The sequence below is a fragment of the Lissotriton helveticus genome, chromosome 11 (genome assembly GCF_964261635.1).
Source record: "Lissotriton helveticus chromosome 11, aLisHel1.1, whole genome shotgun sequence".
In the NCBI taxonomy this organism is placed as follows: domain Eukaryota; kingdom Metazoa; phylum Chordata; class Amphibia; order Caudata; family Salamandridae; genus Lissotriton; species Lissotriton helveticus.
Genome location: NC_136072.1, coordinates 1,158,621,401 through 1,158,631,879, shown reverse-complemented (window position 1 = coordinate 1,158,631,879; position 10,479 = coordinate 1,158,621,401). Strand labels below are relative to the sequence as shown.

General features: G+C 54.4%; 1 protein-coding gene across 2 annotated transcripts in view; it reads left to right on the top strand.

Moving 5' to 3' along the window:
• Window positions 1-1,015: 1,015 nt before the first annotated feature.
• ULK1 (unc-51 like autophagy activating kinase 1) overlaps window positions 1,016-10,479 on the top strand; it is a 235,814-nt gene continuing 226,350 nt past the window's right edge. The window contains exons 1-2 of one of the 2 annotated variants that reach the window (XM_078667977.1): window positions 1,016-2,115; window positions 2,361-2,963. In XM_078667977.1, the coding sequence (XP_078524103.1) occupies window positions 2,874-2,963 (90 nt within the window). In that variant the 5' untranslated portion in view covers window positions 1,016-2,115; window positions 2,361-2,873. Of the gene's footprint in view, window positions 2,116-2,156; window positions 2,964-10,479 lie in introns of those variants that run through there. The other variant, XM_078667978.1, reaches the window with a different exon arrangement.

Below are 10,479 nucleotides of genomic sequence, written 5' to 3'. Positions count from 1 at the left end.
GGATGTAGAGAGCCACACGGCTTCTACACTACAATGTATCGATGCATACACGCATTCATACACCCTCGGGGCGGGCCCGCCCCGAGGTATATAATAAATGGCGGAAGACCGCTCGGGGTCTTTCCGGCGTACCCTCACCCATGGTGTGTGTGTCTAATTATTGCAGGCGCACCCTGACCATGTGCGAGGGCCCGACCTCGCATCCAACAACCCCTTATTGCAGAAAGTTATGTAGATCTTCTTCAATATTCAGTCTGATTGGGGTTTTAGAATCTAAATTTAAATATACACGCTCTCCAGCCTCCTTAATGTTTTTATCCTTTTTACGTTAAGAAAATATGAGAGGCACCCCTTAAAGTTATCAAGGGAATTGAGGTACAAGTACCAATATATAGCAAGATTCCCCTGACCCAACAATCAAAGGGAAATTGATTACAATGATTAACAGTGCACAAAATTGTTAAAAAAAAACACATCATATATTACAATGACACTTTATTATTAAGAAAAAAAAATTTCTGTTAAAATGTCATTTTGCCACACAGGGCTACTGGGACCCTTGAAGCACACTGAAGATGTGTCTGTGTTGTTGGCGAACCTTGACCCCTGGTGCTTGGGGCGGGGCCTCTGTCACATCAGGGCTTGGCAGGTCTTCACCTGCGCCACATGGAGGGCGGAGCTGGAGCTTGTAAACATAAACAGAGAATGAGCTCCTATGGCTCGGGCCTGGCTTCCGGTGATTCCAAGATGGCGTCTCCTGCATCTACTAAGCAGATGCGCCTTGTGCGCATGCGCAAAACGCCGCCTATGATTGGGTAGACGTCAGGAAGTTTCTACCAAAATCTCTTTGTTTTGTTCTGTCAGTAGCGTCGACGGTACCTGCTGTCAACCGTGCACCTGCGTACCACCCTCGGCCGACGATTGGTTGAAGGGCAGGCAGTTCGGCCGCAGATTGGCGGTGGATTGTCACTGCTCGGAGCTGATTGGTCGGGGGGCGGGAACCCTGCGCGAGCTCGTCCCCCTTTTGTCTGTCAGCGGCCCAGCGCTCGCGCAGTGCAGCTGCTGTCAACCCCACGGAGAGGTTGATCCGAATTGAGCGGGGTCCGACCGCCCCGGAGACAGGAATCGGAACCCCAGAGACGAACGGGCCGGGGGGACAGCACACGGCGGCTGCGAAACGACCGCTGCTGTTTCAGGAGCTCTGAAAACCGCCCCGGGAGTTAAGTTGGAACGACAATTCTTCCAGCAGTGGGAACCCCCTCCCCTGTCTATTGGACCGTGAGTGGACCCTTCCGAACCCCCGGGCAGGCTCGGCGTTTAAGGTGGAACGGGCGCGACCATTCCTGGGCCCGGGGGGTTAAGGTGGAATCTGTGACTGGACTCCGGCCCCCACGCAGGGTAGGGGGCGGTGGAGTGACCGGGCGCTCCAATCAGCTCTCAGCGGGGGCCCTGGTGGCTGACGAGCCCATGGAAAACCCGTGGATTTAAGGTGGTCCGGCTCGGATCCCCCCCTGGACTTCAGCTGATTTAAGGTGGACTGGCGCAGATCCCGGTGTAAACACGGCAGTTTAAGGTGGACTGGCTCCAACATCCAACGAAGAACCCGGTGTAAACACGGCAGTTTAGGTGGACTGGATCAAGAATCCACCAATTTTAAGGATCCTGGTGTAAACACTGCCAGATTAGGGTGGACTGGCTCAAGAATCCACCAACTTTGAAGATCTTGGTGTAAACACTGCCAGATTAAGGTGGACTGGCTCAAGAATCCACCAACTTTGAAGATCTTGGTGTAAACACTGCCAGATTAAGGTGGACTGGCTCAAGAATCTACCAACTTTGAAGATCCCAGTGTAAACACTGCCAGATTAAGGTGGACTGGCTCAAGAATCCACCACCCCTTGAATATCCCAGTGTAAACACTGCCAGTTTAAGGTGGACTGGCTCAAGAATCTACCAACTTTGAAGATCCTGGTGTGAACACTGCCAGTTTTAGGTGGACAGGCTCAAGAATCTACCAACTTTGAAGATCCCAGTGTAAACACTGCCAGAATAAGGTGGACTGGCTCAAGAATCTACCAACTTTGAAGATCCCAGTGTAAACACTGCCAGATTAAGGTGGACTGGCTCAAGAATCCACCACCCCTTGAATATCCCAGTGTAAACACTGCCAGTTTAAGGTGGACTGGCTCAAGAATCTACCAACTTTGAAGATCCTGGTGTGAACACTGCCAGTTTTAGGTGGACAGGCTCAATAATCTACCAACTTTGAAGATCCTGGTGTGAACACTGCCAGTTTTAGGTGGACAGGCTCAAGAATCTACCAACTTTGAAGATCCTGGTGTGAACATTGCCAGTTTAAGGTGGACTGGCTCAGGAATCCACTGTGTGAGGAGGAGTGCGTGAAAAAGCCCAGTATCTTCAGACCACGGGCCAGGATCTGTCTGTACAGACTGAGGTGGGCAGGCCCCCCTGTGCACCCTGGAGGTGTTTTTGAGGTGGTCACGATCCCACCTGGAAAAATCACAGGGAGACCCTGAGAAGGACCGTAGAGGTCCCATCAGAGGACTGAGCGATCGGTGGCTGGGCCTTCATGCCAGGCCGCTGAGGATTGAAGGCGGCCCGGCTCCTGCCCTCTGGTGCATCCCCTGGTCCATGGGCCCGTCCCTGCCAGAGTGAGCCCGGCCTTCCCCTCTGCCTGCCTCACGGTGGAAGCCACTACCATGACTAGAGAGACCGGTGTCCTGGGGGCAGTGGTGCAAAGTCTGTGCTCTCGGGAAGGCGACCAGCGGGCAGCCCTGCTCTTCCAGCACCCTGGCCGGTGCTGATCGCCCCTCTGGCCCTCCACCAGTGCTCTGTCCGGGTGTCCTGCGGCCATGGAGACGGTGGGGAAGTTCGAGTTCAGCCGGAAGGACCTCATTGGGCACGGTGCCTTCGCGGTGGTCTTCAAGGGGCGCCACAAAGAGGTAATCTCTTCCTGTCCAGGGCCAACAGATTGTTATTTTTTGAAAATGTAAATCCCTTCTGTTCATAGAAAGACACACAGGACAGAATACGCCAGTGGGAATGCAACCGCTGCTCTCCTTTCATACTGCAGTTTCGTGGATAACACAGGGGCAATGGGGCAGCGAGGAGTTGCACCTCCCCTTCATACTACAGATGTACTCCGCTTCACACAGAGGTGGAATAGGACAGTAAGGATGCTCCCCACCCTCTCATATTACAGATGTACTCATCATTCCACGTGGGGTAGGATAGGCGAGTGAGGATGTGCCCCCCCCCCCCAGTTTCCTACTGCAGATGTGCTCATCATTCCACGTGGGGTAGGATAGGACAGTGAGGAGGTGCCCCCATCCCCTTCATACTACAGATGTACTCCGCATCACACAGAGGTGGAATAGGACAGTGAGGATGTAACCCCACCCTCTCTTACTGCAGATGTACTCATCATTCCACATGGGGTAGGATAGGACAGTGAGGATTCACCCCACCCTCTCATACTGCAGATGTACTCATCATTCCATATGGGGTAGGATAGGACAGTGAGGATTCACCCCACCCTCTCATACTGCAGATGTACTCATCATTCCATATGGGGTAGGATAGGACAGTGAGGATGCGCCCCCTCCACTTTCCTACTGCAGATGTACTCAGCATCACACATGGGTGGAATAGGGCAGTGAGGATGTAACCCCACCCTCTCTTACTGCAGATGTACTCATCATTCCACATGGGGTAGGATAGGGCAGTGAGGATTCATCCACACCCTCTCCTACTGCAGGTGTAGTGAGCATCACACACAGAGAATGGGGCAGCGAGGATGTGTTCCCCTCCACTTTTATACTACAGATCTACTCGGCATCACACATGGGGAATAGGACAGTGAGGTTGCACCCATCCTCTCCTGCTGCAGGTGTACTCGGCACCACACACGGGTAGAATAGGACAGTGAGGTTGCACCCCATCCTCTCATAGGGGTGGAATGGGACTGTGTCCCCTCCCGTACCGCAGCAGGACTGCATGGGGCACGCACCATGCCTGTATCCTGTCACGCGTCTTGCGTACGTGCTGCTCTCCCGCAGCGTGTGTAAGGCGTGAGCCCGCGGAAGATCCGTGCTTTTGGGGCCTGCAGAGACCTTTGGCCGCGGTTGTCGACACCTGGGCAGGGCCTTGCCATGAGCACGGAGTGGCAGTAGTGTGGGGTCCGTGAGACAAGGAGTTCACAGGCTGTGATCAGGGGGGGGAGGGGCGGGGGAGGAGCCCCTGCCCAGGTGATCTCATCCTGTCCCTTCTGCTGGACTCTGTTGTGTTTCCACCGTCCCTCCCTGAAAGGGCAGCTCCCGAGCGGAGTTTGGCAGCTCTGCTCACTGTATGTGCATGTCAAGCCCCCCCAGAGAGGCCAAGGCTTGTTATCACCGTCGCCCTCGGGCAGGCAGACAGTGGGGACCCCAAGTTTACCGAAGAAACTGCAGGTGAGACTTCCTTACACACCCAGACGCTCCATGACGCTCTCCAGTCTGCTTTTCAGTTTATTTACCTGTAATATTACAATTTAAAGGGGCACTTGAGCAATCTAAAGTGCCACCGAGTGGAGCGGAGCTGAGACTATGACCGCCCACCCCTCCCGACCCTGGGTAACCAGGATTGTATGAGGTGGAACAAAGCAACCCCTTCAAAAGCTCTGGCACTTCCTGGGGCGCAGGGGCCCCCGTGGCTCCAGCTGTGCCTGCGCCGTCTCTTCGTGTTAGGGGCCCAACGCACGGTGGGATGCAGGGGGGTCTCGGTGGGGGCCCCTCACACGGAGGCACGAGGCCCATTCCCAGGGTTCCCTTGAGCTCTTCACCCCAGAGGCCCCTCTGGGCTCCAGGTCGTCGGTCGCCTTTGGGTCGATCCAGGAGAACAAGATACAAGTGGACAGAGGTTGTGCCGGGGCCCGGACCCCGCTCTCGTACCCCAGAGGCCCCTCTGGGCTCCAGGTCGTCGGTCGCCTTTGGGTCGATCCAGGAGAACAAGATACAAGTGGACAGAGGTTGTGCCGGGGCCCGGACCCCGCTCTCGTACAGGGGCCCCCTTGACCCCGCTTCCGTCAGCCGAGGCAGAGTGGATGTTTTCTCGTGAGAATTACGTAACGTTACGCGGCTCACTGGTTCTCTTCCCAGAATATACTTGTTTATTTATTGGTGATGATTTGGCACCGCGGGCCGCCCGCGGGCAGCGCCTAGTGCCAAGAAGCCTGGAGGAGGGTGGCAGGGCACAGGCAGGGTTAGGGTGGACCTTGGTAAGCGCTGGATTACCCCCAGGCCGCCCTGCTGCGGATCCGTGTCTTTCGAGCCAACCTGCAGGTTATTATTGTGAGCAGTTTGGAGGGAGGGAGGGGTACGTGCCCCCCCCCCCCCCATCGCAGTGTGTAAACAGTCCTGAAACGTGGTGGTGGTGAATGTCACTGAATCAGTGAAATGTAAACTGCTTGGGCCTCGTGTCTCTGGGTTGCAACATGTGTTTGGGACGCATTTAGACCTCAGCAGAATACACGTGGCCTACACGTGCCACGGCCAGCACAGATGCTGCAGCTCGGACCTGCTCGGCAGATCGGTGCAATATCACACGAGACTTCACAACTGGCCTCTCCGTCCTGCTGAGAGGTAATACTGGCCGGTCCTCACAGGTGTCCCACCGAGGCTCCTTGGTAGAGCAGATCAGTGTAATATCACACTGGTCCCCACTGATGACCCTCAGCAGCACAGATCAGTGTGATGTCACACGAGACTTCACAACTGGCCTCTCCGTCCTGCTGAGAGGTAATACTGGCCGGTCCTCACAGGTGTCCCACCGAGGCTCCTTGGTAGAGCAGATCAGTGTAATATTACACTGGTCCCCACTGATGACCCTCAGCAGCACAGATCTGTGTGATATCACACGAGACTTCACAACTGGCCTCTCCGTCCTGCTGAGAGGTAATACAGGCCGGTCCTCGCCGGTGTCCCACCGAGGCTCCTTGGTAGAGCTGATCAGTGTAATATCACACTGGTCCCCACTGATGACCCTCAGCAGCACAGATCAGTGTGATATCACACGAGACTTCACAACTGGCCTCTCCGTCCTGCTGAGAGGTAATACTGGCCGGTCCTCCCAGGTGTCCCACCGAGGCTCCTTGGTAGAGCAGATCAGTGTAATATCACACTGGTCCCCACTGATGACCCTCAGCAGCACAGATCAGTGTGATATCACACGAGACTTCACAACTGGCCTCTCCGTCCTGCTGAGAGGTAATACTGGCCGGTCCTCACAGGTGTCCCACCGAGGCTCCTTGGTAGAGCAGATCAGTGTAATATCACACTGGTCTCCACTGATGACCCTCAGCAGCACAGATCAGTGTGATATCACACGAGACTTCACAACTGGTGCCTCCCACTCATACCTCTCAGCAGTAGGAACCTGTGTAATATCACACCAGCCAACACAGTTGTCTCCCACTCATACCTCTCTGCAGTGCGAAGCCGTGCAATAACAGACTGGTCCTCACATGTGTCTCGCACTCATACCTCTCAGCAGTAGGGAGCAGTGTAATATCACACCGGTCCTCACAGGTGCCTCCCACTCATACCTCTCAGCAGTGTAATATCACACCGATCCTCATAAGTGGCCTCCCACTGATGCTTCTCAGCAGTAGGGAGCAGTGTCATATCACACTGGCCCTCACAGGTGTCTCCCACTGATACCTCTCAGCAGTGCGGACCAGTGTAATATCACACCGGTCCTCACAGGTGCCTCCCACTGATACCTCTCAGCAGTGCGGAGCGGTGTAATATCACACCGGTCCTCACAGGTGCCTCCCACTGATACCTCTCAGCAGTGCGGAGCCGTGTAATAACAGACTAGTCCTCAGATGTGTCTCCCACTCATACCTCTCAGCAGTAGGGACCAGTGTAATAACACACCGGTCCTCAGAGGTGTCTCCCACTCATACCTCTCAGCAGTAGGGACCAGTGTAATATTACACCGGTCCTCACAGGTGCCTCCCACTGATACCTCTCAGCAGTAGGGAGCAGTGTAATAACACACTGGTCCTCACAGGTGCCTCCCACTTATACCTCTCAGCAGTAGGGACCAGTGTAATAACACACCGGTCCTCAGAGGTGTCTCCCACTCATACCTCTCAGCAGTAGGGACCAGTGTAATATTACACCGGTCCTCACAGGTGCCTCCCACTGATACCTCTCAGCAGTAGGGAGCAGTGTAATAACACACTGGTCCTCACAGGTGTCTCCCACTCATACCTCTCAGCAGTAGGGACCAGTGTAATATTACACCGGTCCTCACAGGTGCCTCCCACTGATACCTCTCAGCAGTAGGGAGCAGTGTAATAACACACTGGTCCTCACAGGTGTCTCCCACTCATACCTCTCAGCAGTAGGGACCAGTGTAATATCACACCGGTCCTCAGAGGTGTCTCCCACTCATACCTCTCAGCAGTAGGGAGCAGTGTGATAACACACTGGTCCTCAGAGGTGTCTCCCACTCATACCTCTCAGCTGTGGGGACCAGTGCAATATCACGCCGGTCCTCAGAGGTGTCTCCCACTCATACCTCTCAGCAGTAGGGACCAGTGTAATATTACACCGGTCCTCACAGGTGCCTACCACTGATATCTCTCAGCAGTAGGGAGCAGTGTAATAACACACTGGTCCTCACAGGTGTCTCCCACTCATACCTCTCAGCAGTAGGGACCTGTGTAATACTACACCGGTCCTCACAGGTGTCTCCCACTCATACCTCTCAGCAGTAGGGACCAGTGCAATATCACGCCGGTCCTCAGAGGTGTCTCCCACTCATACCTCTCAGCAGTAGGGAGCAGTGTCATATCACACCGGTCCTCACAGGTGTCTCCCACTCATACCTCTCAGCAGTAGGGAGCAGTGGAATATCACACCGGTCCACCCAGGTGCCTCCCACTGATACCTCTCAGCAGTGCGGAGCGGTGTAATATCACACTTGTCCTCACAGGTGCCTCCCACTGATACCTCTCAGCAGTAGGAACCTGTGTAATATCACACCGGTCCTCACAGGTGCCTCCCACTCATACCTCTCACCAGTGTAATATCACACCGATCCTCATAAGTGGCCTCCCACTGATGCTTCTCAGCAGTAGGGAGCAGTGTCATATCACACTGGCCCTCACAGGTGTCTCCCACTGATACACTGGTCCCTACTGCTGAAAGGTAATATCACAACAGCCAACACAGTTGTCTCCCACTGATACCTCTCAGCAGTGCGGAGCCGTGTAATAACAGACTGGTCCTCACAGGTGTCTCCCACTCATACCTCTCAGCAGTAGGGAGCAGTGTAATATCACACCGGCCCTCACAGGTGCCTCCCACTTATACCTCTCAGCAGTAGGAACCAGTGTAATATCACACCGGTCCTCAGAGGTGTCTCCCACTTATACCTCTCAGCAGTAGGGACCAGTGTAATAACACACCGGTCCTCAGAGGTGTCTCCCACTCATACCTCTCAGCAGTAGGGACCAGTGTAATACCACACCGGTCCTCACAGGTGCCTCCCACTGATACCTCTCAGCAGTAGGGACCAGTGTAATATCACACCGGTCCTCACAGGTGCCTCCCACTTATACCTCTCAGCAGTAGGAACCAGTGTAATATCACACCGGTCCTCAGAGGTGTCTCCCACTTATACCTCTCAGCAGTAGGGACCAGTGTAATAACACACCGGTCCTCAGAGGTGTCTCCCACTCATACCTCTCAGCAGTAGGGACCAGTGTAATATCACACCGGTCCTCACAGGTGCCTCCCACTGATACCTCTCAGCAGTAGGGACCAGTGTAATATCACACCGGTCCTCACAGGTGCCTCCCACTTATACCTCTCAGCAGTAGGACCCAGTGTAATAACACACTGGTCCTCACAGGTGTCTCCCACTCATACCTCTCAGCAGTAGGGAGCAGTGTAATATCACACCGGTCCTCACAGGTGCCTCCCACTGATACCTCTCAGCAGTAGGGAGCAGTGTAATAACACACTGGTCCTCACAGGTGTCTCCCACTCATACCTCTCAGCAGTAGGGAGCAGTGGAATATCACACCGGTCCTCACAGGTGTCTCCCACTCATACCTCTCAGCAGTAGGGACCAGTGTAATATCACACCGGTCCACCCAGGTGCCTCCCACTCATACCTCTCAGCGGTGTAATATCACACCGGTCCTCACAGGTGTCTCCCACTCATACCTCTCAGCAGTGTAATATCACACCGATCCTCATAAGTGGCCTCCCACTGATGCTTCTCAGCAGTAGGGAGCAGTGTCATATCACACTGGCCCTCACAGGTGCCTCCCACTGATACCTCTCAGCAGTGCGGCCAGTGTAATATCACACCGGTCCTCACAGGTGTCTCCCACTCATACCTCTCAGCAGTAGGGACCAGTGTAATATCACACCGGTCCTCACAGGTGCCTCCCACTGATACCTCTCAGCAGTAGGGAGCAGTGTAATATCACACCGATTCTCATAAGTGGCCTCCCACTGATACCTCTCAGCAGTGCGGACCAGTGTAATATCACACCGGTCCTCACAGGTGCCTCCCACTTATACCTCTCAGCAGTAGGAACCAGTGTAATATCACACCGGTCCTCAGAGGTGTCTCCCACTTATACCTCTCAGCAGTAGGGACCAGTGTAATAACACACCGGTCCTCAGAGGTGTCTCCCACTCATACCTCTCAGCAGTAGGGACCAGTGTAATATCACACCGGTCCTCACAGGTGCCTCCCACTGATACCTCTCAGCAGTAGGGACCAGTGTAATATCACACCGGTCCTCACAGGTGCCTCCCACTTATACCTCTCAGCAGTAGGACCCAGTGTAATAACACACTGGTCCTCACAGGTGTCTCCCACTCATACCTCTCAGCAGTAGGGAGCAGTGTAATATCACACCGGTCCTCACAGGTGCCTCCCACTGATACCTCTCAGCAGTAGGGAGCAGTGTAATAACACACTGGTCCTCACAGGTGTCTCCCACTCATACCTCTCAGCAGTAGGGAGCAGTGGAATATCACACCGGTCCTCACAGGTGTCTCCCACTCATACCTCTCAGCAGTAGGGACCAGTGTAATATCACACCGGTCCACCCAGGTGCCTCCCACTCATACCTCTCAGCGGTGTAATATCACACCGGTCCTCACAGGTGTCTCCCACTCATACCTCTCAGCAGTGTAATATCACACCGATCCTCATAAGTGGCCTCCCACTGATGCTTCTCAGCAGTAGGGAGCAGTGTCATATCACACTGGCCCTCACAGGTGCCTCCCACTCATACCTCTCAGCAGTAGGGAGCAGTGTAATATCACACCGAATCTCATAAGTGGCCTCCCACTGATACCTCTCAGCAGTGCGGACCAGTGTAATATCACACCGGTCCTCACAGGTGCCTCCCACTGGTACCTCTCAGCAGTGCGAAGCAGTGTAATA